This window comes from Pseudophryne corroboree, chromosome 6, assembly GCF_028390025.1.
Source record: "Pseudophryne corroboree isolate aPseCor3 chromosome 6, aPseCor3.hap2, whole genome shotgun sequence".
NCBI classification, from domain to species: Eukaryota; Metazoa; Chordata; class Amphibia; order Anura; family Myobatrachidae; genus Pseudophryne; species Pseudophryne corroboree.
Window position 1 is genome coordinate 639800983 of NC_086449.1, and position 27954 is coordinate 639828936.

Below are 27954 nucleotides of genomic sequence, written 5' to 3' on the forward strand. Positions count from 1 at the left end.
TATTGCTCGTTGGATTTGTAGTACAATTCAGCTTGCACATTCTGTGGCAGGCCTGCCACAGCCAAAATCTGTAAAAGCCCATTCCACACGGAAAGTGGGCTCATCTTGGGCGGCTGCCCGAGGGGTCTCGGCTTTACAACTTTGCCGAGCAGCTACTTGGTCAGGGGCAAACACGTTTGCTAAATTCTACAAATTTGATACCCTGGCTGAGGAGGACCTGGAGTTCTCTCATTCGGTGCTGCAGAGTCATCCGCACTCTCCCGCCCGTTTGGGAGCTTTGGTATAATCCCCATGGTCCTTTCGGAGTCCCCAGCATCCACTAGGACGTCAGAGAAAATAAGAATTTACTTACCGATAATTCTATTTCTCATAGTCCGTAGTGGATGCTGGGCGCCCATCCCAAGTGCGGATTGTCTGCAATACTTGTACATAGTTATTGTTACAAAAAATCGGGTTATTATTGTTGTGAGCCATCTTTTCAGAGGCTCCTCTGTTATCATGCTGTTAACTGGGTTCAGATCACAAGTTGTACGGTGTGATTGGTGTGGCTGGTATGAGTCTTACCCGGGATTCAAAATCCTTCCTTATTGTGTACGCTCGTCCGGGCACAGTATCCTAACTGAGGCTTGGAGGAGGGTCATAGGGGGAGGGGCCAGTGCACACCAGGTAGTCTTAAAGCTTTTACTTTTGTGCCCAGTCTCCTGCGGAGCCGCTATTCCCCATGGTCCTTTCGGAGTCCCCAGCATCCACTACGGACTATGAGAAATAGAATTATCGGTAAGTAAATTTCTTATTTTATCATGTACACTACCCATTGCTCTTACTACCTACACAGCTATGTGTCTTAAGCGACTTTACTATAGAGTGTGTGCTCCTACTGCCGTCTCGGTAACATAGCTTATTTTAAGTAATAACTTTAGTTTGGTAATGGACCTCTACAATAAACTCCACATCAGTCTTTCCTTGTGAAGCTCTACAGAAATGGGTGTTTGGTTGCAGAGTGCAAGGGTCTGTATAGCAAATGCCAGATTATTTAATGTATTGTTAGAGAAGGGTTTTTCTTGACGCTTTATAAATTAACATTGCTGTTTCTGGCATTCAGTCTTCAGGAGACCTATGAAGCAAAAAGGAAAGAGTTCCTGGAGGACCTGCACCAGAAAGAGGAGGAAATGCGGCAGATGTTCGTAAATAGGGTTAAAGAGACGGAGGCCGAGCTGAAGGAGAAGGAGCGTGAGGTCAGTCATGTTCTTAACGTTCACCATACATGCCACAGTGAGATTGACTTCATAACCATCTATCTTCTTCATGGCAGCCTTTTCTCTTGTTAACACATGTACAGATGTGTTACTAAGAAACACCAGGACTGTGGCGGACTAAATTGATATGCAACACTTGTATATACGTGTGCAACTGAAATCAGTATACGAGTTGTACGATGCAGCAGTCGCGGCCAAGTTCTGATGTGATACAAATACAGACTCCGTCTTACAGAGATATACAAGTGTTGCATAACAAATGGATCTGTGCAGTGTCCTGATGCATTGCAATGGTGTATTGAGGCTTATCTATGAGGACACATCTGTAATTAATGCATCAGTGTACGGCAGAGATGAGCAGTTGCCCTGTGTGTTAATATGGCACAACAGGTTTACCTATAAAAGTCACTGTATGAAGCCTAGCGTTAACTTTGGAATTGCTTGTGCTCCTCTGATCTAGACATCACTCTTCAAAACTTTAATCTCTCCTATATTCTACCACTCGCTTGTGACTACCGCCATTTCGTTTGCAACGTTGGGTGCAGGAGATAGAGAGAAACCACAGATTGGTAATGAATCGGAAATGTAAAAACTTGAACACAGTTGAAATGATTAGTGTGATGGATAAGACAAGTGACATTAGACACCGGAGAGAGAAGATAGATTAGTAACTAGAACGCTCACATAATAATGTTTTAATAGCTCAAAAGCTATTGAGCAATTAATGTGATTACATAGAATCATAGAAGGCAGCAAGGGAAATGTTTATTAAAATGATTTTGTTCAATTGATGTAAAGGATAAAGATATAGACTACTAGTAAATGGTGTGAGTATTGAAGAACAGCCAGCAATGAATCATACAGCAATATAATGTGAAATAGAACAGTTTATTGAATGAAAAACTGTTAAAATTGTACTTACATTATTAATTAAAATATTACTTTCACTAGAATAGTGCATTAATTTTTTAATACAAAATCAGGTAAAGAAGTATAAAGTGCTATAAATGATAATACAGGTTGAGTATCCCTTATCCAAAATGCTTGGGACCAGAAGTATTTTGGATATCGGATTTTTCCGTATTTTGGATTAATTGCATACCATAATGAGATAACATGGTGATAGGACCCAAATCTAAGCACAGAATGCATTTATGTTTCATATACACCTTATAGACAAAGCCTGAAGGTCATTTTAGACAATATTTTTAATAATTTTGTGCATTAAACAAAGTGTGTGTACATTCATACAATTCATTTATGCTTCATATACACCTTATACGCAGCCTGAAGGTAATTTAATACAATATTTTTAATAAGTTTGTGTATTAAACAAAGTTTGCATACATTGAGCCATCAGAAAACAAAGGTTTCACTATCTCACTCTCACTCAAAAAAGTCCATATTTCGGAATATTCCGTATTTCGGAATATTTGGATATGGGATACTCAACCTGTAGTAATAGGCGTATGCAGCAAGTTTTATCTGCATTCCCAAGGGTCTATGCTTACCTTACCTAAAACTGGAAGCTACAAAAGATAGGTATTTTATTTTTCTTTAGCATCCATAAGGGATATTGGGGAATCTAGTATGATGAGGTATAGATGGGGTCCAAAGGAGCCAGTGCACTTTAAATTTCTTCAACTGGGTGTGCTGGCTCCTCCCCTCTATGCCCCCTCCCACAGGCAGTTTAGAAAAAAAGTGCCCTCAGGAGCGGATGCACATCTGAGCTCCAGAGAGTTTTCTTTAATTTCTTTTTTTCTGTTTGTTCTTTTCGGTATGCTGTTTGGGCAGCAGCATACCTGCACCGTGGGAGTTAGGGCCGGTGACCCCCTCCCCCTCCTTCTATGAGGTGCAGAGCCGTCCTGAGGGATGGTGGTTCAGCGGGGCACTGCGCCTTGGCTGTCACAGCCGCAGCACGTCGCACACCCCTAACGCTGCCTGAAGGTGACATCGGTGGTGAGTACACACCGGGGGTCCCCGGGTCCAAAGTGCGGAGCCCGGGACCCTCCCGGGGGGGGGGGGGGGGGGGGTCCTGCTAAGATCCCCATGTAGACTGGAACAAAACCGCTAGAACTAGCACTACTTGTGATGTTTTTTTAGCAGTAAGGAGACTTTGCCAGTATAATATATTTCTGTAGCTCTGGCGCCATTGCAGGGGGCGGAGCTACATCAGAGCGGGGCTTGATGCGTTTTGGCACCTTCCTGTGCTTACTGCAGACATTCTCTGCTCCACAGAGCTGCCTGACTCCTCTGCCACCCTGGATAGCTGGTACAGGGTGTAGCAAAGGGGGAGAGCCGCTTGTGTTCACTATCTGGGTCCTCTTTAGGACAGGAAAAGTTCGTGTTTACTGTAATATAGTGAGCTCACAGCTCTCCTCACATACAGCAGGGCAGGCTTGCAATATAACGGTCTGTGTGTATGTTGTGCTTACTGTGAAACATGGGTAAACACTAGTTGTGCAGTGTATGTCACACCAGATTCTCTCCATTATCTACTGATTCTGTTTCCTGTGAACAATGCAGCCAATCTTCACAAATCCGTGAAGGGGCTGGGGGAGAGGGACCAGAGCCCCACTGGTTAGGGTCTCTTAAAACTATGATGTCCGATATATCATCCCAGCTTACTGCTAATGTGCAGAAGACTTGGCTACTACAACAAGCTGTTGCAAATTTAGCTGCTAGGGCAGATGCAGCACAGCCTCTCATGCAGGTCCACAGAAGCGTGGGTTACCTGCTCTACTCTCTGATACAGATGATGATATACAGGAGGATGGGGATGACTTGGATCCCGTTAGTGGGGATCCTGATTCTGCTCAGGCTATTGAACCCCTAATTCTGGCTATACGGGACGTGTTAAAGCTCCCTCTAGAGGACGCTGCGTCACAGCAGTCATTTTTCTTTGTTCAAAACAAGTCTAATGTCACTTTCCCTGACTCTACATAGAGTTAGATGACCTATTCAAGCTGGGCTGGAAAAATCCAGACAAAAAATTCCAAGTGTCCCAAAAAATTTTGCGCACTTTCCCATTTGCTCCTGAAGGTAGGACATTTTGGGAGGAACCCCCTGGGGTGGATGTATCAGTCTCTCGCCTGTCCAAGAAGGTGGTGCTGCTTGCCCCGGGCTTCTTTACCATGAAAAATCCTGGGGATAGGACGAGATACTACACTCAAATCTATTTACATGGCAGCAGGTGTCTCTCACAAAGGCCAGTCATTGCTGGTTGCTGGATGACCCATGCCATTCATTCCTGGGCCACCCAGATTCAGGGGGGCCTCTCGGGGAATATGCTCTTGGTCACTATGGTGACCCTCCTGAAACACATTCGGAACACTACACATGTCCTCTGTGATTCGCTCAAGGAGATGGGGAACAATTTTATTGCTAGGACTTCTGCCATGGCAGTGTCTGCGCGCAGGGCGTTGTGGTTGCGTCAGTGGATTGCGGACACAGAATCCAAATGTGTAGAAGCCCTCCCCTTTTCTGGGGAATGGTTCTTAGGGGTTGAATTGGATATGTGGATTTCCAAAGTTACGGCTGGAAAATCCACGTTTCTCCCCCCTGGGGCCCCGCCGGCAAGGCGCTCCTACCCAGGGCAGTCTGTCCAGTCCTTTCGATCTCATAGATTACAATCTAAGGCCAGAGGTGCCTCCAGTGCGACTAGAGGCACCAGAGGTAAGTCCAGAAAACCTGCAAGCACCAGCTCTCAGGAACAGACCAGCAGTTCTGCTTCCGCTAAGGCCTCAGCATGATGGTACCCACCCAGAGGGGATCTCGAGGTGGGAGCTCGACTGCGTCACTTCAGCCGTGTCTGGGAGACTTCCTGCCAGGATCCCTGGGTCAGTAATCTTGTTTCTCGGGGCTACAAGCTGGAGTTCGACAGTACTCCTCCCCAATGATTTTTCAAATCAAGCTTGCCAGCTTTGGAGGATATGCAAGTTACGTTGCAACAGGCCATCCAAAAGTTGGTCCAGTCCCACGTCATTGTTCCAGTACTAATACCACAACTCTGCAAGGGGTTTTACTCCAACCGATTTGTGGTGCCGAAACTGGATGGTTTGGTAAGACCCATTTTGAAACTAAAATGGAATCCCTGCGAGCAGATATTGCTGGCCTGGAAGAACAGGAATTCATGGTCTCTTTGGATATCAAGGATGCCTACCTCCATATTCCGATGTGGCCGCCTCATTGGGCGTACCTGCGGTTTGCCCTGCTGAACGATCAATTCCAGGCACTGCCCTTTGGCCTTTCCACAGCTCTGAGGGTATTCACGAAGATGATGGCGGAGATGATGTACCAACTCCGAGTACAGGGGGTCAATATTGTCCCTTACTTGGATGATCTTCTGATAAAAGCAAGATCCAGGGAGCTTCTATTGCTCCATATCGACCGCACTATCCATCTTCTGTCAGACCATGAGTGGATCCTCAACTTACAGAAGTCCCACCTGGAGCCAACTCAGAGGCTCCTGTTCCTGGGGATGTTGCTAGATACTGTGGCCCAGAAGGTGTTCCTAGGTGAGAACAAGTCAGGAGATGGTCCGCATGGTACTCCGACCTGCTCGAGTGTCAATCCATCTTTGCATAAGATTGTTGGGGAAGATGGTCGCCTCCTACGAGGCGATTCAATATGGCAGGTTCCATGCCAGAACTTTTCAGCTGGATCTCTTGAGTAAATGGTCCGGTTTACATCTTCAGATGCACTGGATGATACAGTTGTCGCCTCAGGCCAGGATTTCCCTCCTGTGGTGGCTGCAGTCCTCCAATCTACTGGAAGGACGGAGTTTTGGAATTCAGGATTGGACCCTCCTCATGACAGATGCGAGTCTACAAGTATGGGGAGCTGCCACCCAAAGGACGCAGTTCCATGGCAGGTGGTCAGCCCACGAAAGCCTTCTTCCGATCAACATTTTGGAACTTTGGGCGGTCTACAATGCTCTGCTTCAAGCTTCTCCTCTGCTCAAGGATCACGCAATCCAGGTGCAGTCGGACAACGCCACGGCAGTGACGTACATCAATAGACAAGGAGGGACAAAAAGCAGAGCCTGCATGCGAGAGGTGTCGAAGATACTCATCTGGGCTTAAGGAAATGCAACGTCGACAATCTTCATTCCGGGTGTGAACAACTGGGAAGTGGATTTCCTGAGTCGTCCCGATCTCCACCCGGGGGACTGGGGACTCCACCAGCAGGTGTTCCAGCAGGCTGCCCACAAATAGACATGATGGCTTCTCTTCTCAACAAGAAGCTTCACTGGTATTGCTCACAAACCAGGGACCCTCAGGCGAGGGCAGTGGACACACTGACGTCGCCTTGGCCTTACCGTCTGGTCTTCCTGTTTCCGCCAATTCTATTGCTCCCAAAAGTGCTCAAGCGCATCAGAAATCAGGGAGTCCAGGCAATTCTAATTGCCCCGGATTGGCCTCGGAGGGCGTGGTACACGGATCTTCTGGAGATGTCCGTCGTCGAAGACCCATGGCGTCTACCACTACAAAGAGATCTTCAACAAGGACCGTTCGTCTACCTGGACTTACGGCGACTTCGTTTGACAGCATGGAGGTTGAGCGGAACATCCTAGCTCACAAGGTCCTTTCCAAAAAGGTTATTGCTACAATGGTTCAGGCCAGGAAACCTGTGACGTCAAAACACTATCATTATGTCTGGAGGAGATATGTCTCTTGGTGCGAGGAATGCATGTATCCGCCTGCTGAGTTTCACTTGGGACGTTTTTTTACATTTCCTGCAGGCTGGTGTGAATAAGGGCTTACGTCTGGGTTCCATTAAAATCCAGATATCAGCCCTCTCCATTTTCTTCCAGAAGAAATTGGTAGTGTTGCCAGAAGTTCAGACCTTCTTACAAGGGGTACTCCACATACAACCTCATTTTGTGCCGCCTATGGCACCCTTGGATCTGAATGTGGTGTTGGAATTTCTACAGTCCTCCTGGTTTGAACCTCTGATGACGGCACCTCTGATTTACGAGGACAGAGCGGAGCTCCAGACTAGACAGTTCCTTCTGAAGGTTTTCTGTGCATTTAACTTGAATCAGGCTATTGTGATTCCGTCCAGGTATCACGCTTTTGCTCCTCCAGCGGCAATGGATGCTGTGTGAGCTTTAAAAATCTGTCAAGAGAATGGCTCGGATCAGAAAGACTAATTCTTTGTTCGTGCGCTATGATGCACAAAAAAGGGTTGTCCTGCTTCAAAGCAGTCCATTCCTCGTTGGATTAGACTTACTATTCGACAGACCTATGTGTCGCTGCCTTACCTGTTCCTAAATCGCTGAAGGGCCACTCTTCAAGATCAGTGGGTTCTTCCTGGGCGGCTGCCCTTGGAGTCTCGGCCTTGCAACTTTGCCGAGCTGCTACCTGGTTGGGGAAGAACACTTTTTTGAACTTCAAGTTTGATACCCTAGCCAAAGAGGATACCCAGTTTGGGCAGGCAGTGCTGCAGCAGTCTCTGCATATTCCCACCCATTCCGGAAGCTTTGGGACGTCCCCATCGTACTAGATTCCCCCATTATCCCTTATGGATGGTAGAGAAAATAGGATTTTCTGCTGCGGGGTACACAGGGCTCCACAGGGAATGACATTGGGGTGTAGAGTAGGATCCTTGATCCGAGGCATCAACAGGCTAAAAGCTTTGACTGTTCCCAGAATGCACAGTGCTGCCGCCTCTATAACCCCGCCTCCGTGCACAGGAGCTCAGTTTTGTAGTTGGTGCCATGCAGTGCAGGCATACAACAGGGGGGCTGCTCCAGCAGCCCTGAGAAGAGCTTTTTAAAGTGAAAAATGAAGACTGCAAGGGCTGCAGCAGAGGCACTGTAAGTGTTAGTTGTCAGTCAGACATCTCCTGCTGCAGCTCCATCACCTCCCCCAGCAGCGCTGTATACTCCCGCGCCCTGGTTGCCAGGTACTTACAGTGGAGGCTCCGGTTCTTCCTCGTCAGTCACACACACCACCGCTGCCCTCCTGGATCGCGTGGCCGCACACAGGGAGGAGGTAAGAGGGTCCCCCAGGCTGCACCTGCGGGAAATCGCGATTCGGTGGGAGGCGGGCTGCGCGTGCTGCCGTGGACACTGTGGCAGTACAGGGACCCCACTAGATCACCAGGGCAAGGGCACAGGTCGGTTTTATCAAAAGCCGTTTATTATATAGCCCACAGTACCCGGTGGTGAGTTCCAGCAGGGGGATAAGGCTTTGACCTGTAACCCCTTCCCCAGCCCCAGGGTGCCATTTAGAGTAAATGTTCCCGCCCTGGAGCTGCATATCTCTTTCACTCACTCCCTGTCAGCGTTTGGGCGCCATTAGGACAAGCTGAGCTGATCCTGGGACTGTTTGGACAAATCCTCCTCTGTAAAGCCGTCTGCATGTCAGCGCTGTGCATTTTACAGGACACTTAAGTACTCTACATGTCTGCTGACAGTGTTAGTTAAGAAAAAGTGCATTTAGTCAGGGTTATTTCGTACATGTACCCTTTTTGATATACATCCAGTATTTACTGTACATTGTTATATCTATTGAGTGTATAGCTATACTTAGTATTACTCTGTAGTGCTAGTCCAGTGCAGTTTTATTGCATGTCATAATTTCTGCGTTGTTCAATGTGACTGTGTGTGTGCATATAGCTGCTGTGTGACCTCCATTTCGTGAATCTCACTCAGAATGCTATCCCTATATTCTATAACCTGAGGGGGCTACGTGCGTCAGGGTTATCTAATATAGGTGTTTCACAAGATATACTTATTGTGTATTTTTCTCCGTGAATTTTAGTTACCATATACCTCTGGAATTCTCTGTGCAAACACACTACACAGGGTGTTCTTGTCAGGTATTGTGCTGCTGATATTGTACTGGGTTGCCTTGCATTGAGCTTTCGGATGTGTCATCTGCAAGGGGCGACTGAGCTGGGGCTGATCCCACATTGCGTGGTGGTGACGCTGCAGACACGTTTGAGGAGAATATAGCAGCTGAGTGTTCTGGTTCTGGGGGTTCCTTACCCCCCAGTGAGACCGTAGCAACGAGGATTCAAAATTACCCGCCTTGGGCTACTTTTTCCACGCTCTTTGAGTATGCTAGTAACTAGATTTGCTGTCCTGTTACAGCAATTGAACCAATCACTGACTAAACAGAAATCTAACCCTCGCCCGCCCAAGACCTCTAAGCGTGCTATTACTTCCTCACAATCAATCCACCAACGTCCCAGACACCTCGTCTGATGAGGATGGCGTATATACAGACCCCACAGACTCTGATCCTGATGCTTCTGATGGGGAATCTGTTTCACAGGTGGATGTTCCTGACTTGTTGGAGGCTATCAGGCTAATTCTTCAAATTACTGATGACCCAGAGCCGGATGCTGCCCCTAAGAAACCGGACAGATTTAAACGTCCGAAAGTGGTTAAACAAGTTTTACCTCATTCTGACCATTTAGTTGACATACGTCAGGAATCCTGGGAAAATCCAGGAAAGAAATTCATGCCTCACAGGAAGATGCTGGCTCGCTATCCCCTTGCGGCGGAGCCAAGTAAAAATTGGGAGACACCCCCGCCAGTGGATTTGCAGGTGGCGCGGCTGGTGGTATCCTCTGCTTAGCCTGTAACTACAGTCACGTCTCTGAAAGAACCGACTGGTAAGCGTGTGGAGGGTTGTTTAAAGGCGATTTACACTCTGACGGGTGCTGGGCATCGGCCCACCATTGCAGAAACTTGGGCTGCAGTGGCTATTGAAGCGTGGGCTCAGGAGTTGGAAGCTGAGTTGTCTTCCAATGCTTCTTATCATCCTAGAAAATGTCTATAGTATATTGTCACAGCTTCGCATTACGTTAAGGAGGCGGCTTCTGATGCTGGTATTCTGGCGGCCAAGGATTCTACTACGTCCATACTGGCTTGCCGGATTCTCTGGCTGCGGTCCTGGTCCGTGGATCTGGACTCTAAGAAAACCTCTTCGGAGAAGACCTCAACAAGATAGTGGCTGAGTTAGCTTCTGCTAAAACAGCTGGTCTATCTAGTACTGCTCTTTTGGTACTGAAGGCTAAGAGTACTTCCTTTAGCTCCTTTCGTCCATAAGGGAAAACAAAGCGTCAGGCATACCCGAAACAGGCTCGCACTTCCAAGCCCAAACGGGCCTGGGCTGCCTGTCGCCTGCTTCCAAGACTGACAAGCCTGCCGCATGACGGAGCAGGCCTCCCTCTGGGGGATCCCAGGGTGGGGGGCCGACTTCTAGGGTATACCCAGGAATGGTTGAAGACCACTTCCGATGCCTGGGTACAGGAAGTCGTCACTCGAGGTTACGCCGTATCCTTCATAAATCGTCCCCTCATCGATTTTGCCTGACAGACGTGCCTTCGGATCAGGTGAAGGTAAAAACTCTTAATTCAGTGGTACAGTCCCTCCTGGACACAGAAGTGGTAGTACAGGTGCCTCTGGCTCAGTGAAGCAAGGGGTACCTTTCACCGCTGTTCCTAGTCCCGAAACCGAATGGGTCCTCCCGGCCCATTCTCAACCTCCAAGTCCTTGAACAAATTTGTGAGGGTCTCCAAGTTTCGTATGGAAACTCTTCGCTCTATTGTACTGGCCTTGGAACCAGGGGATTATATGGTCTCCCTGGACATTCTGGATGCTTACCTGCATATTGCTGATGCAACATTGCAATAGGAATACCTGAGGTTTGTGGTTGGCAACCTCCATTACCAATTTTGGGTGTTACCTTTTGGTTTGACCATGGCTTCGCGAGTCTTCACCAAGGTCATGGCGGTAATGACGGCTGTACTCCGCCGTCAAGGGGTCAGGATCCTACCGTACCTGGACGACTTGTTGATCCTGGCAAATTCCCCAGAAATTCTCCTACGCCAGTGGGCGGCACGCCATCTGCCAGCCATATCGGCTGTGTTCATTCCGGGGGTCCTAAACTGGGAAGCGGACTTTCTCAGTCGTCAGGACGTAAACGCCGGAGAGTGGAGCCTCCATCCAGAAGTGTTTCAACTCCTCGTGGACAAGTGGGGCATTCCAGATGTGGATCTGATGGCGTCTTGACACAGTCACAAGGTTCCGGTCTTCGGAGCAAGGACAAGGGATCCTCAAGCAGCGTTCGTGGAGGCACTGGCAATTCCATGGAACTTTCAGCTGCCATACGTGTTCCCTCCGGTGTCACTCCTGCCCAGAGTCATAAGGAAGTTCAAGCAAGAAGGAGGAATCCTACTTCTGATTACTCCCGCGTGGCCCAGAGGGCATTGGTTCTCAGACCTTCAGGGTCTCTCGATAGAGCGTCCCCTTCTACTTCCACAGCGCCCAGATCTCCTCGTTCAGGGCCCCTGTGTATATCAGGATTTTGCCTGGTTGGCTTTGACAGCGTGGCTTTTGAAGCTTCCATCTTGAGGGCCAAAGGATTTTCTGAGGCGGTCATTCAAACCATGTTGAAGGCCCGGAAACCGGCTTCTGCTCTGATTTTACCATAGGGTCTGGAATTCTTACTTTGCTTGGTGCGCATCTAACAATTATGACGCTTTCAAGTTTAGTACGGACAAACTTTTGGCCTTTCTACAACAGGGCCTGGACTTGGGCCTTGTTCTGGCCTCCATCAAGGTTCATATTTCTGCCTTGTCGGTTTGATTCCAGAGAAAAATTGCGACTTTACCTGATGTGCATATGTTCACTCAGGGTGTGTTGCGGATTCAACCTCCTTATGCCCTGCCTGTGGCCCCTTGGGAATTGTCGGTGGTTCTGGAGGTATTGCAAGGGTCTCCGTTTGAGCCTCTTGAATCTGCAGACCTTAAGTGGCTTCCTCTTAAGGTATTATTTCTGCTGGCTATTGCCTCTGCTAGACGGGTGTTGGATTTGGGTGCCTTGTCTTGTAGGTCACCATATCTGATTTTTCACCGTGACCGGGTGGTTCTTAGAACACGTCCCGGGTATTTACCTAAGGTGGTGTCTTCTTTCCACCTTAATCAGGAGATCATTAGCCAATGCGGACAATGCTGGAAGATGGAGTTCTGCCCACCTTAGTATACGACTTACCGCCTTCATTGCTTTTTGGCTGCGAGTTCCAGCACACCCAGATGAAGAAATTTTAAGTGCACTGGCTCTTTTGGACCCCGTCTATACACCATTGTACTAGATTCCCCCAATATCCCTTATGGCGTACGAGAAAATAATTTACCAGTATGTAATTTTAAATCTTTTTTTTTTTTTTTCTTTTCTTTTTTTTTTAATGCCGTTATGTTGATATGGACGTTCTTATAGTATTTCAACTCCAGGCCAAACATGTAATGTCAATGTCGACATGTTCACTGTAAACATTCGCTCTTTAGAAGTGTGTATGTGTAGATAGATCAGGGGTCAGGGAACTTTTTTGTCTTTTACCCCAAAATATATTTAGATATGCCGACGTTACCACCTTGATTTGAAAGGAAGGAAATCATATATTATTGTGCATATATACTGGTTATCACTTTGTGACATCCGCACGTCACACCGCAGCGAGGAGCACAGCAGAGGGTGGGCAGGAGGGAACGCTGTCCGACATCAGCACATCACATCACGAGCAGACTGGTGCTGGACGGTGCTGTGTCTCTGCAGCACGACCGTCCAATACCCCCAGCAACTTCATTTTTACCCCATTTGCGGTAACCTACCCCTGTTTCCTGACCACTGGGATAGATATATTATACAGAGAACCCAGCACTCTCCTCAGTAACCTCATTCACTTCAAAACTTTCCCGGGAATGGCAAGTGCTATATATATGCATGCCAAACAGCCGCTCTTTGCACGCCAGATCTCCTGAGACTCTGTTAGATTTGGGCGTCTTTTGATGAAAATGCATCTTAGAACGTGATGCGACTAGTACACATCAGGAGACTCTGATTAATTTGATATGTGACTTGAGTCTCTGAATCTGCATACGAAGTGTTGCAATGTTCTGTTGTGCTTCGTATATAGCCGCAGATAAACATTTGTTGTATATCAAACAAATCTGCATAGTGTCCTAGTCTCATCACGTTGAGCATGGGTTTTCAACCTGCGGCCCTCCAGCTGCTGTGGAACTACACATTCCAGCGTGCCCTGCCACAGATTTGCTATTAAAGCATGCTAAAACTGAGGCAGGGCTTGCTGGGTTGTGTAGTTCAACAGCAGCTGGTGGGCCGCAGGTTGAAGACCCATGACGTTTGAGTCTAAGGCTCCTTGTTGATAGAAATAGATGCCCCCCACACTAGTAGAGTTGCACGGGACCTGTCCTCTCACTTACACCAGGCATCTCGCCTTGCATGGTGTATTGGGGCTAGAAGTATGAGTACACATATGTACATGACACACTATTCAAAACCACTTACATGGAGAGGTTGATGCCAATCTGCAGCACATTGGCAGGTGGTTATTGATACAAGGTGATGAACAAGTTTGTTTTGCTGTTTAGTGGGTGAGGGGATAATCTGCACAAGGAGAAGCAAAATGTAAGAGGGGGGACAATAGACGGCGGCAAAGTGTGTTGGTCTCTAAGCATCCTCTCAAATGACTAACGTACATTAACTTCCCTCTGCAATCTAGATGGAGGAGGTAACAGTGGTATAACATTCTGTAGGCATAATATTTTATTGTGACACAACTGGAAGCTGTGTTTTGCTGCATCATTTCCTCCCAATCCTCATTTGGTTTCTTACATATTTAACACACCTGCAGCAGTTGCACAGGTCTACGTGTGTTGTGGATGTTGAGAGAGAATGCAAATAAAAAATATATATAAAGTGTATGTATGTATCTATCTATGTGTGTGTGTGTGTGTGTGTGTGTGTGTGTGTATGTATGTATGTATGTATGTGTATATATATATATATATATATATATATACATACACACACATACACACACATACACACACATACACACACATACACGCGTAAAGCTTTACTATAATTTGTTACAGCTGCAAGATAAGTTTGCACATCTGAAGAGGATTCACCAAGATGAGAACAGAAAACTGGATGATAGGAGGAAAGAGTTAGAAGAAGAGATGAACGCCTTCAACAGACGGAAGATGGCGGTGGAATCCTTCCAGTCACAGTCATACCAAGCAACTTCCCAACAACCCTTAAAGAAGGATAAGGACAGGAAGAAGTAAGTGCTCCTGAACTTGTTTTTGTGTAGACCTTACTGTTTTTTGTAATCTTGATTTTTCATAGCAATCATTCATTAATGGGCATATCTGCATCTGACCCACAGCCAAGCTGTGCCTAAAGGGGGGTACTTACGGAGACATCCATGCTTAAAATCTAAGCAATCTGACTAGATTGCTTAGATTTTAAGCACAGATCACTTGTGTGTACCCCCCTCAGCGATAGCGATGCGCGGCCCCGTACATCGCTATCGCCGGTGCTAGATTGGCCTGCATGCAGGCCACTCTAGGAGGTCGCTCACTTCACCCGCTGGGTGAAATGAGCAGCCCCCCGTCTTTCCCCTGCATCGCTCAGCACACCTCTCCCGTGTATATGGGCCTTAAGTGCAGTATCCAATGTGTCCTTTTCATCTCCACCTTCTCCTTACTGCATTGTGGTGTATGGGGAGGGATTTATCAAGAAGAGGGTGGTGGTAGCTAAAGCGACCAATCAAATTCTAGCTATCGGTTATCTGGTACTTTAAAAAATAATAGCTAGAATTGAATTGCTATGGGCAACACCTTTTTAAAAGTGTTCCTAAATCTTCACTATGGTCACTATAACTGATCTGAAAGACTGTGACAGAATAGTGCCGACAGAGGATACACTCATTGTTATTGGTTTTATCGCTTAAGGTACGGATTACGCAGCAAAATAATAGTTATATTTTTTAAGAAATGGAATGATCTTTAGTTCTTTAACATTATTAGTGTTTTCAGTATAAGGGCTCAATTCAGTTAGGCCCAACTATGTCTTGCCCGTGAGTAAGTGTGGCTATATGCTATACTAATGGTACCACTTGGGCCAAGATCGGGCAGCAAGGGGGCGGCAAGTGTCATTGCTGCCTTTTCTACGCTGTTGCAACGGTAACTCGCCCTTTAAATTGAATTGACCCCTAAATGTTCAGCGTGGTGCCCTAAGAAATAGAAAATGTTACTCTATAAACAGAGAGCTCTCATTGTTCTATACCAGTCCCATAAGTAATGGCGCCAGAAGACCTTATTTATGACTGATGAAATAAAGCAGGAAAAATTACAGTTTAAAAAGTTAAAATTACGTTTAAAAACTTTTTAGAATTGGTGTAATAAAATTACCACAATGCTAGTTCCAAATGATTGCAACACGTCCATGTATGAATTAATGTAAACCTGTAAAAGAAAACAACCTTATCACACATTATTCTCAAATTTGATAAGCAGCCAACCATAATCTATAACCAGTTAATCCAGTGCAATAATTCTCATTATTAGCCCCTATTACAGCGCTGCAGAAATTCTTAATTCTTAATAAACGCTTGTCTTGGTTACTTACTGTCCAGTGGTAGCCAATCTGTATTATCCCTGGGCAGCTATCACCAGGCAACATTACTGGTAGGAGTTTTCTTGCTGCATCTAGATACTGTATGCTACACTTATAGACTGCGTTATTAGAGATTATCAGAAATATGTACATATGGAACCATGCAAGACTAACAGTTCTCTTCACTCAGCCATTGCACTTTGGATACAGTTACAGGACCATGATCAAATGGAAAACACAAGCTAATAAAATAAAAATATCTATAAAATATAATAATATTAATAATAATAATAATTTTATTTATATAGCGCTCTTTCTCCAATAGGACTCAAGGCGCTTAACAGATACATACCATAATATAGTACAGAAAATAATAAAGTACATTTTCATAAAATATACGAAATATACGAAGTTTGGAAATTACAAAGTAAGGAAATTTTAAAAAGAACAGTTAAACCAACAGTTGAACAAACATTGAAAAACATTGGAAAGCAGGTAAATCTACCATTTAACTAACAATTTCCATAAGCATTTTCCTATCTCTACTTTTCTCTTTATAAACACCATGCTCCTCATAGCACTTCATGGTATCCTTTATAAAATGACATTGTCCTTCACTATTCCTGTTATGTATCGCTCTGTACACATTGCAGCCTCATTAATCCACTCCCCTCTTATTAACACTCATGAGCTTTTAACCTATCTATGTACACTAACTGTCACATCCTCTACCTGTCACCATAAGAAACTATCACACACCTCCCCCAACTATACCTATCTCTCTCTTCTTCTGCTTCTACTAGCTGGTGACATATCCCCAAATCCAGGTCCCATCCACATACCACGCTCACATTTAGCTGATTCACAACGGAATATAAAACCAATAAACCTTATCAACATCACTTGTCTCCCATCTCCCTCCAAGTCACTAAAATGTGCTTTATGGAATGCACGCTCTGTTTGCAACAAATTAACTGCTATACATGACCTTTTCATAGCTAAAAAATTCAATATGCTGGCTATAACAGAAACCTGGCTCACACAATCAGACACTGCCTCCCCTGCAGCACTGTCACATGGTGGCCTCCACTTCACACACCCCCAGGCCTGGTAACACCAAAGGAGGTGGTGTTGGAATATTGCTGTCCAAATCTTACACGCACATCGTTTTACCACCTGTTCCCTCACTCACATTTACATCCTTTGAAGTACACTCTATTAGGATTTTCACCCCTTTCTCTCTGCGTGTTGCAGCTATCTATCGCCCACCTGGGCAACCCAAAAAGTTTCTGGAAGATTTTTCTGCTTGGCTCCCTCACTTTCTATCCTCTGACATCTCCACCATCATTATGGGTGATTTCAATATCTCTATTGACGGTCCACAATCTGCCCATGCCTCTAAACTACTCTCTCTAACCTCCTCCCTTGGCCTCTCCCAATGGACTGACTTCCCTACTCATCAGGAGGGCCACTGCCTTGATCTTGTATTCACCAGACTATGCTCTGTTTCTGAACTCACGAACACTCCTTTCCCTCTCTCAGATCACAACCTTATCACATGCATGCTCTCCTCCATTACTTCAAACTCCATATCCCTAAAGTCTACAAGGACACCTTTTACCCGCAGAAATATTAACGCTATTAATTTTCAACAACTATCTACCTCTCTGCAACCACTGCTCTCACCAATTTCTACATTCACGTCTCCAGAGACTGCTGTGTCACACCTTAACCAAACTCTAGTAACAGCACTTGATGAAGTGGCTCCAGCTACCCATCACACTCCACGTAGACTTAGATGTCAACCGTGGCACTCTAAATACACTAGACACTTACAAAAACTCTCACGTAAAGTTGAACGCCAGTGGCGTAAATCTCGTAGTTCAAGTGACTTTCTCACATATAAGACCACCTACCACTCATCGTAATGCTCTGGACACTGCCAAACAAACATATTTTCAATCTCTCATCTCTGCTCAAGCCTCTAACCCCAAGCAACTTTTTAATACATTTAAATCACTTCTTGTCCCTCCCTCACCTAACCCACCAGCCACTGTCAGTGCGCAAGATCTTGCTTCCTATTTCAAGGACAAGATTGACAAGATCCGAAATGAAATGGTATGCTCTTCCACAGCAAGTGACCTGCTCAATTCCCTGCCTGAACCCTCTAACACCTTCTCTTCCTTTGATCCTACAAATGAAGATTAAGTATCTGCACACTTTTCATCTGCCTACTCTAATACCTCTCCCCTTGACTCTATACCCTCACAAATTAGTAAAGCTCTGTCTACTGTGCTCATCCCAACCTTAACGAAAATCTGTAATCTCTCCCTGTCTACTGGTATCTTTCCTTCTCTATACAAGCATGCAGTGATTACTCCCATTCTGAAAAAACAAAACTCTGACCCGAACTCTCTCTCTAACTACCGTCCCATCTCTCAGCTCCCATGCCCCTCCAAGCTACTGGAGAGACTTGCCTACACTCGCCTCACACACTTTCTTAACTCACACAGCCTACTGGACCCACTTCAGTCAGGATTTCGTGCCCAACACTCCACAGAGACAGCACTGACTAAGGTAGTGAATGATTTGATCACTGCTAAATCTAAAGGACATTACTCTCTACTTATTCTCCTTGATCTCTCTGCTGCTTTTGACACTGTTGACCACTCTCTTCTCATACAAACACTACAATCCCTAGGTATTCAGGACACAGCCCTTTCTTGGTTCTCATCCTGCCTATCTAATCGCTCCTTCAGTGTTCGTTTCTCTGATTCCACCTCTCCTTCGCTACCTCTCTCAGTTGGAGTACCGCAAGGCTCAGTCCTAGGTCCTCTGCTTTTCTCTATCTATACCACATCTCTTGGCAAACTAATCAACTCTTTCGGATTTCAGTACCATCTGTATGCGGATGATACTCAAATCTACCTATCCTCCCCTGATTTGTCACCATCTGTATTGGGCCGTGTCACTGAATGCCTTTCTGCCATTTCATCTTGGATGACATCTCGCCACCTCAAACTTAATATTTCCAAAACAGAATTAATTATATTTCCACCGGCCAATAGTAGTTTCCAACCTGATATCTCGATCACTGTTGAGAACTCTGCAATCACCCCTACCCCACAAGCTCGCTGCCTAGGTGTCATTCTTGACTCTGAACTGTCCTTTGTTACCCACATTCAATCTGTCTCAAGATCATGTTACATACATCTAAGAAACATATCCAAAATACGCCCTTATCTTACACAAGACACAGCAAAAACTCTAATCCATGCTCTCATTATCTCCCGCATTGATTATTGTAATAGTCTCCTGACCGGTCTTCCCAAACATAGGCTCTCACCACTACAATCCATTTTGAATGCAGCTGCGAGGCTAATCTTCCTTGCCAGACGTTCATCGTCTGCAGATCCGCTCTGTCAGTCCCTCCATTGGTTACCGGTATTCTACCGTATTAAATATAAAATACTTTTACTCACATACAAGGCTATTAACCAAACTGCACCAACATACATCCCTTCACTCATCTCAAAATATCTCCCTACCCGACCTCTCCGCTCTGCACAATATCTACGTCTCTCATCCACACGCATTACTTGTTCACACTCAAAATTACAGGACTTTATCCGGGCTTCACCCACTCTGTGGAATGCCCTCCCACGCACAGTAAGACTCGCCTCTAGTCTCCAAACCTTTAAATGTTCCCTGAAAACTCACCTCTTCAGACAAGCCTATCAAATTCCAGACCCACCCACATAACCTTCAGTGCTTCCCTATCTAATTACATCCTCTGTAGAGTATTCATAACATCACATATCTTGTCTTTCTTTAGTCTCACACCCTCCTGACACTTGGATAACATTGTGGGGTATCATCATACAACCCATTAAGAACCTAGCAATCTGGTGGACCATTATGCAATAGGTAGCATCTATCCTTGTGTATCTATGCCTATTACCCTATAGATTGTAAGCTTGCGAGCAGGGCCTTCCTACCTCTGTCTGTCTGTTTTTACCCAGTTTTGTTCTATTGCTACTGTTCTAATTGTAAAGCGCAACGGAATATGCTGCGCTATATAAGAAACTGTAAATAAATAAATAAAATACAGAAGCATGAAGATACTAAAAGGGACACTATGGAAATGCTTGAGTAAACAGGAAAGTCTTGAGTCTACTTTTGAAGGATTCTATAGTTGGGGCCTCTCGCACTGTGCGGGGAAGTGAGTTCCATAGAGTCGGAGCCGCATGACTAAAAGCTCGACCCCCAGATGAATTACGGTAGATTCTAGGTACTGCTAAAAGTCCTTCATCTACAGATCGCAGTAATCTAGTGGGGCAGTATGGGGTCAGAAGCTGTTTCAGGTACCTTGGGCCCTGGTCATGTAATGCTTTGAAACTCAGTAAGCCAATCTTGAAGATGATTCGCCATCTTACAGGCAGCAGTAGAGGATGGGTGTTATGTGGCTAGAACGGGGCTGGTTGGTTAACAGCCTGGCAGCTGTGTTTTTCACCAGCTGTAAGCGCTGCAATTCTTTTGCTGGGAGACCAAGGTAGAGGGCATTACAGTAGTCTAATCGAGATGATACAAATGCGTGGATGACTTTTGGCAGATCATCTGAGGGAATTAAGTGCTTGATTCTGGCTATGTTCCTCAGGTGAAAGAATGAGGATTTGATTGTGGCTGATATCTGATGTTTAAGTGTCAAGCCACCATCCAGGACAACGCCAAGATTCCGCACACGATCACTGGTCTGTAATTCTGAATCCCCGAGTGTAATTCCAGTTGGTTGGCTATGCTGCAGTCTTGTCCTTTGATGTTGCGGTCGTATTATAAGGACCTCTGGGGCAGATGTATTAACCTGGAGAAGGCATAAGGAAGTGATAAACCAGTGATAAATGCAAGGTGATACACACCAACCAATCAGCTCCCATATGTAAATTAACAGTTAGGAGCTGATTGGCTGGTGCATTATCACCTTGCACTTAACACTGCTTTATCACTTCCTTATGCCTTCTCCAGGTTAATACATCTACCCCTCTGTTTTATCCGGGTTCAGTCGCAGCCAACTGGCGCTCATCCACTCCTGTAGCTCAGCTAGACAGCCATTTAGGGTTGCTATTGGGTTATCAGTGCCCGGAGCAAAGGACAAGTACAGTTGTGTATCATCTGCATAGCAGTGGTAGACCAGGCCATGGCGCCTGATTATTTCGCCCAATGGGAGCATGTATACTGCAAAAAGCATGGGGGATAGTATAGAACCTTGTGGGACACCACATGGCAATGGCACTGATGGTGATGAGTATAATCCAGATGATACTCTCTGTGACCTGCCTGTGAGAAATGATTTGAACCAGCTTAGGACTGTGCCATCCAGACCACAGAAATGTATCAGTCGCTCAATCAGAAGCCCATGGTCCACGGTATCAAATTCTGCCGAGAGATCCAGAAGGATTAATATTGAACAGTCACCTCTGTCTCTTGCCATCAGAAGATCATTTAACACACACACACCAGGGCTGTTTCAGTGCTATGTGTTCTCCTGAATCCTGATTGAAATGGATCATAAATATCATGGGTTGTCAGGCGGGTTTCCAGTTGATTTGCAACCACTTTCTCAATAACCTTTCCTAGGAAAATATGATTATAAAATAGATTTTTTTTGTGTGTGTGAATGAACAGTGTTCATTCCATTCATGTTGGTAATATTGTAGGAATAATTTGCATATCCTGCACAAGCTAAAATGAAAATTTTATATTCATGGCTTAAACTCTGCACACTATTTCCTGGCTGGCTATTTCTGTGCACAGGGAATACCTGTGAGATCCTCCATTGCTGGGAGGGCTAGTATTGGCTTCATCTGTTTTCACTGCTCTTAGTGCTCTGCTGAATGTTGCCATCACTAATGAACAGGAAGCTTTCTATCCCCTGGTGACTACGGTTATATATTGTAAACAGGCTTATCTCCCATGCACAGTCACACCAAACGTGCGTTTCTGCAGCAGAGTACACTGTGTTCTACAGGGGAATACATCGGGGTGTAGAGATGGATCTTGATCCAGGCACCAACAGGTTAAAGCTTTAGCTGTACCAGGATGCATTGGGGCCACCTCTATAACCCCACCTCCAGGCACTGTGAGCTAGTTTCGAGTTGGTGCCTGCAGGCTACTCAACAGGAAGGCTGCGCTGGGCAGCCTTGAAAAAAGCTTTCTAAGAACACTTCAAGGGCAGCAGCACTGTTATATGTCAGTGACATTCAGCACTGCGGCTCCATCACCTCCCAAGCGGCGTTGCATACTACCGCGGCTCAGTTCCTGGGTACTTACGGCGGAGACGCTCTGGCTCTAGGCACACGGTTGCAGACACTCTCCTGGTTTGCGTGGCTGCTACGGGTAGGAGGTAAGAGGGTCCCCCAGGCGGGACCCGCTACTAAATCACGTTCCGATCACAGTCTAGAGAGACAGACTGTGACGCTGGCGTGGACACTGTTGCACACAGGGACCCCACTATATCTGCCAGGACATAGGAGTACAGGTCGGGCGTACACCCGGTTTAATAAGACAACGTAGGACCAGGCGGTGAGGGCCAGCATAGGGGAGCCGGCGCTGGATCTGTAGCCACTCCCCCGCCGCCATCTCTGAGCTGATTTTACTGCCGTGGAGCTGCCTTCCACTCTCCCTCACTCACTGACTGAGACGCTGGGTGCCATCTTAGTTATAGCTGCGGCTGGTCTCTAGGATTGCAGGGCAAGGTCTACCTTGTAAAGCTGCCGGTCTACAGCGCTGTGACTTTGCAAACACTTAAGTATTCTACATGTCTTTATACAGACAGCGTTAGTTGAGAACAAGTGTACCTGTTACAGAATATATTGTACGAGTATTCTGAGATATACCTCCGGTCTAGGACCGCGCTGTGTGATAGATAGATAGATAGATAGATAGATATATATATATATATCTATCTATCTCAAACGAGGGGACTGCGGCACTCAAATTTAAATAGAGGTTTTTTACTGAAGCATGTAAAAGAATTACAGAATGCCTATGCAAGGCATTCTGTAATTCTGTAAGGCCTTGCATAGGCATTCTGTAATTCTTTTACATGCTTCAGTAAAAAAAAACTGTATTTAAATTTGAGTGCCGCAGTCCCCTCATTTGCTATTCATTATCTTTACTGAAGGCACCAGGAAGCAATTTTTCCAGCACGGAGTGACGGTTCGTATTATAACACAAAAGTGCCTGGCTCTCCCATTAAACTCGCGTTGCTGCGCCGGGTGCCCTCACAGCAAAAGGATGCAGACATACCGAAGGTGCGGCACTCCAGGCGACTGGGAAGTAAAATATCAGAGAGGCATGCTTAACGACAACGTTTCAATGCCTTTATTCTGGCATTGTCATCAGGTTTGACCTGATGTCAAGGTCAATTATATAGTGCGGTATATGCAGCAAGGCTCCTCATACACTTGCGATATTTGTCTACTCTGCTGGTAGACTGACATCTTCGGTGAGAGTCCAATCTTTTTACCCAGTGTGTACTTTTTTTTTTTTTTTATACAAATAAAAACCGTAATATACTATGTGGAGTTTTCTTCCCTGTCTTTTGTAAATATGAAGGATTGCGGGGAAACCTAAGGAAACTGCATGACTGGCATTGTCCGCTCCATATGGTCGCCTGTTTGTCAACAGAAAGTAGACCATCTCTTCTGGTAGGAGTCCAAACCATCTCTCTCATTATAAATCAGCGTATTACCATCTGCACTATTGTGGTTGCTTTCTTTCTGTTTTTAAGGAATTTGTGAACCTGTAATGTTACCTATGAGAGATTTCAAACCTAAAGAGGGTAATAGAAAATTTCTATGTCTTTAGCGCCTATATACACAGTGGTATAAAAATGTTTGTGTGGTATACGTTTCTAGGGTGTTGGTGTCACCTAACCACTGGCTGTGGGCTGCTTACACTTCTCAAGTGCAATTTGTTCCTTTCCTATACCCTTCCAAAAAGTGCAGTAAATCCGGGGACGCTCCCGCCTCATGCAGGGCATGCACCAAGGATTTACTTGAGGGGGAAGTTTTGTATGATGATTTGTGTAATGTGTGCCATACTTCTCCCAGTCAGTCCGCAGTTCCTGCAACCAATCAGGAGCCACCCTGGACTAAGTTCTCAACTCTGTTGGGTACTATCGTGGACCGCCTTACGCCTACTATGGGATCACCTGTGCCACTACAGCTACAAATTGTCCCTATGGTTAATCTGCCTTTTACGTGGATAATTTATCTAACCAGTTGCAGCAATTAAACCAATCTTTGGTTAGACATAAATCTGTTATAGGCCACACTCGTGCCCCTGGGTCATCTAAGCGGGCTGCTACTTCTTTACAATCCACGCATCTCTCAGAAGTTTCTTCTCATGAGGATGGGGAACTAACTGTCCTGTCAAACACTGAATCAGATTCTTCTGACAAGGAATCTTCTTTACAGGTGGATGTCCTGAATTGGTGGTTGCTATTAGACAGATCCTCCAAATATCTGATAATGAGGGTTCCGCTACGGTGTCTAAGAAACCTGACAAGTTTAAACGTCAGAAGGTAACTAAAACTCTATTACCACATTCTGACCATTTAGTGGACATACGCTGAGAACCCTGTTCTGAGTCAGGGAAGAAATTCCCCCTATCTAAACGGGCCTTAGCTCGATATCCTCTCCCGGCAGAGTTATGTAACAAGTGGGAAATTTCACCCGCCGGTGGATTCACATGTCACCCGTCTGGTGGTATCTTCTACTCTGCCTGTCACTTCTGTCACCTCACTGAAGGAACTGACGGATAAACGTATGGACGGATGTCTGAAATATATTTCTCTAACGTCCTAGTGGATGCTGGGAACTCCGTAAGGACCATGGGGAATATCGGGCTCCGAAGGAGGCTGGGCACTCTAGAAAGATTTATGACTACCTGGTGTGCACTGGCTCCTCCCACTATGACCCTCCTCCAAGCCTCAGTTAGATCTTGTGCCCGGCCGAGGTTGGATGCACACTAGGGGCTCTCCTGAGCCCTTAGAAAGAAAGTATAGATTTAGGTTTTTTATTTTCAGTGAGACCTGCTGGCAACAGGCTTACTGCAGCGAGGGACTAAGGGGAGAAGAAGCGAACTCGCCTGCTTGCAGCCGGATTGGGCTTCTTAGGCTACTGGACACCATTAGCTCCAGAGGGATCGACCGCAGGCCCAGTCCTTGGTGTTCGGTCCCGGAGCCGCGCCGCCGTCCCCCTTACAGAGCCAGAAGCAAGAAGAGGTCCGGAAAAACGGCGGCAGAAGACATCAGTCTTCACCAAGGTAGCGCACAGCACTGCAGCTGTGCGCCATTGCTCCTCATGCACACCACACACTCCGGTCACTGATGGGTGCAGGGCGCTGGGGGGGGGCGCCCTGAGCAGCAATATAAACACCTTGGCTGGCAAAAATACATCACATATAGCCCCCAGGGCTATATGGATGTATATTAACCCCTGCCAGATTCCATAAAAATGCGGGAGAAAAGGCAGCGAAAAAGGGGCGGAGCCCATCTCCTCAGCACACTGGCGCCATTTTTCCCTCACAGCTCCGTTGGAGGGAAGTTCCCTGGCTCTCCCCTGCAGTCTACACTACAGAACAGGGTTAAAACAGAGAGGGGGGGCACTAAATTTAGGCGCAGTATAAATTATATAAAAGCAGCTATAGGGGACATAACTCAGTTAGTCCCTGCATTATATAGCGCTCTGGTGTGTGCTGGCATACTCTCCCTCTGTCCCCCCAAAGGGCTTTTGTGGGTCCTGTCCTCATTGGAGCATTCCTTGTGTTTGTGCGGTGTGTCGGTACGGCTGTGTCGACATGTTTGAGGAGACTTATGTGGAGGCGGAGCAGATGCCGATAAATGAGATGTCGCCCCTGTGGGCCGACACCAGAGTGGATGGATAGGTGGAAGGTATTAACCGACAGTGTCAACTCCTTACATAAAAGGCTGGATGACGTAACAGCTATGGGACAGCCGGCTTCTCAGCCCGCGCCTGCCCAGACGTCTCAAAGGCCATCAACGCTCCCTCAGATGGCAGACACAGATGTTGACACGGAGTCTGACTCCAGTGTCGACGAGGTTGAGACATATACACAATCCACTAGGAACATCCGTTACATGATACCGGCAATATAAAATGTGTTACACATTTCTGACATTAACCCAAGTACCACTAAAAACAAAGGGTTTTATGTGTGGGGAGAAAAAGCAGGCAGTGTTTTGTTCCCCCATCAAATGAGTGACTGAAGTGTGAAAAAGCGTGGGTTTCCCCGATAAGAAACTGGTAATTTCTAACAAGTTACTGATGGCGTACCCTTTCCCGCCAGAGGATAAGTTACGCTGGGAGATATCCCCTAGGGTGGATAAGGCGCTCACACGTTTGTCAAGGTGGCACTGCCGTCTTAGGATACGGCCACTTTGAAGGTACCTGCTGATAAATAGCAGGAGGCTATCCTGAAGTCTGTAATTGCACACTCAGGTACTAGACTGAGACCTGCAGACTGCTGCAGCGTGGTCTGTACCCCTTTCAAACAGGGATACTATTTTGCGAACATAAGACGTAGTCTTATATATGAGGGATGCACAGAGGAATATTTTGCCGGCTGGCATCCTGAATTATTGCAATGTCCATTCTGTCAGGAGGGTATTGGAGACCGGACACTGGACAGGTGATGCTGACTTTAAAAGGCACATAGAGCCTTTATAAGGGTGAGGAATTGGTTGGGGATGGTCTCTGGGACCTCGTATCCACAGCAACAGCTGGGATGAAAATATTTTACCTCAGGTTTCCTCACAGCCTAAGAAACGCACTGTATTATCAAGTACAGTCCTTTCGGCTTCAAAAAAGCAGGCGGGTCAAACGAGGGAAGAGGGAAAAAGCTGCACCAGCAGCCAGTCCCCAGAATCAAAATTCTTCCCCTGCTTCCTCTGAGTCCACCGCATGACGCGGGGGCTCCACAGGCGTAGCCAGGTACGGTGGGGGGCCGCCTCAAAAATGTCAGCGACCAGTGGGCTCGCTCACAGGTGGATCCCTGGATCCTTCAAGTAGTATCTCAGGGGTACAAGCTGGAAGTCGAGGCGTCTCCCCCCCGCCGTTGACTCAAATCTGCCTTGCCGACAACTCCCTCAGGCAGGGAGGCTGTGCTAGAGGCAATTCACAAGCTGTATTCCCAGCAGGTGATATTCCACACTGTTTGTGGTACCGAAACCAGCCGGTTCGGTGAGACCCATTTTAAAATGGAAATCCTTGAACACTTACATAACAAAGTTCAAGATGGAATCGCTCAGGGCGGTTATTGCAAGCCTGGACGAGGGGGATTACATGGTATCCCTGGACATCAAGGAGACTTACCTGCATGTCCCTATTTACCTTCCTCACCAGGAGTACCTCAGATTGTGGTACAGGATTGCCATTACCAATTCCAGACACTACCGTTTGGACTGTCCACGGCACCGAGGGTGTTTACCAAGGTAATGGCAGAAATGATGATACTCCTTCAAAAAAGGGAGTTTTTATTTATCCCATACTTGGATGATCTCCTTATAAAGGCAAGGTCCAGGGAGCAGTTACTGGTCGGAGTAGCATTATCTCAGGAGGTGCTACAACAGCATGGCTGGATTCTGAACATTCCAAAGTCACAGCTGGTTCCTTCCACTCGCTTACTGTTCCTGGGGATGATTTTGGACACAGAACAGAAAAAAGTGTTTCTCCCGCAGGAGAAAGCCAAGGAGCTGTCATCTCTAGTCAGAGACCTCCTAAAACCAAAAAGGGTATCGGTGCATCGTTGCACACGAGTCCTGGGAAAAATGGTAGCTTCATACGAAGCAATTCCATTCGGCAGGTTCCATGCGAGGACCTTCCCGTGAGACCTCTTAGATAAGTGGTCGGGATCGCATCTTCAAATGCATCAAATGATAACCCTGTCTCCAAGGACCAGGGTGTCTCTACTGTGGTGGCTGCAGGGTGCTCATCTTCTAGAGGGCCGCAGTTTCGGCATACAGGACTGGGTCCTGGTGACCACGGATGCCAGCCTTCAAGGCTGGGGAGCAGTCACACAGGGAAGAAACTTCCAGGGCCTATGGTCAAGTCAGGAGACTTCCCTACATATAAATTCTGGAACTGAGGGCCATTTACAATGCCCTAAGTCAGGCAAGACCCCTGCTTCAAAACCAGCCGGTACTGATAGTCAGACAACATCACGGCAGTTGCC

At 46.4% G+C, this 27954-nt stretch overlaps 1 protein-coding gene across 7 annotated transcripts in view; it reads left to right on the top strand.

Annotated features, from left to right (window-relative positions):
• The window catches only part of SEPTIN8 (septin 8), a 362068-nt gene that overhangs the window by 211248 nt on the left and 122866 nt on the right, over positions 1-27954 (top strand). For all 7 annotated transcript variants that reach the window (XR_010179623.1, XM_063928173.1, XM_063928171.1 and 4 more), the window contains 2 exons: positions 1103-1235; positions 14172-14362. Coding sequence is in view for 6 of the 7 variants with exons in the window: in XM_063928173.1 (XP_063784243.1) it covers positions 1103-1235; positions 14172-14362 (324 nt within the window). In the remaining variant the exon portion in view is untranslated. The remainder of the gene's footprint in view (positions 1-1102; positions 1236-14171; positions 14363-27954) is intronic.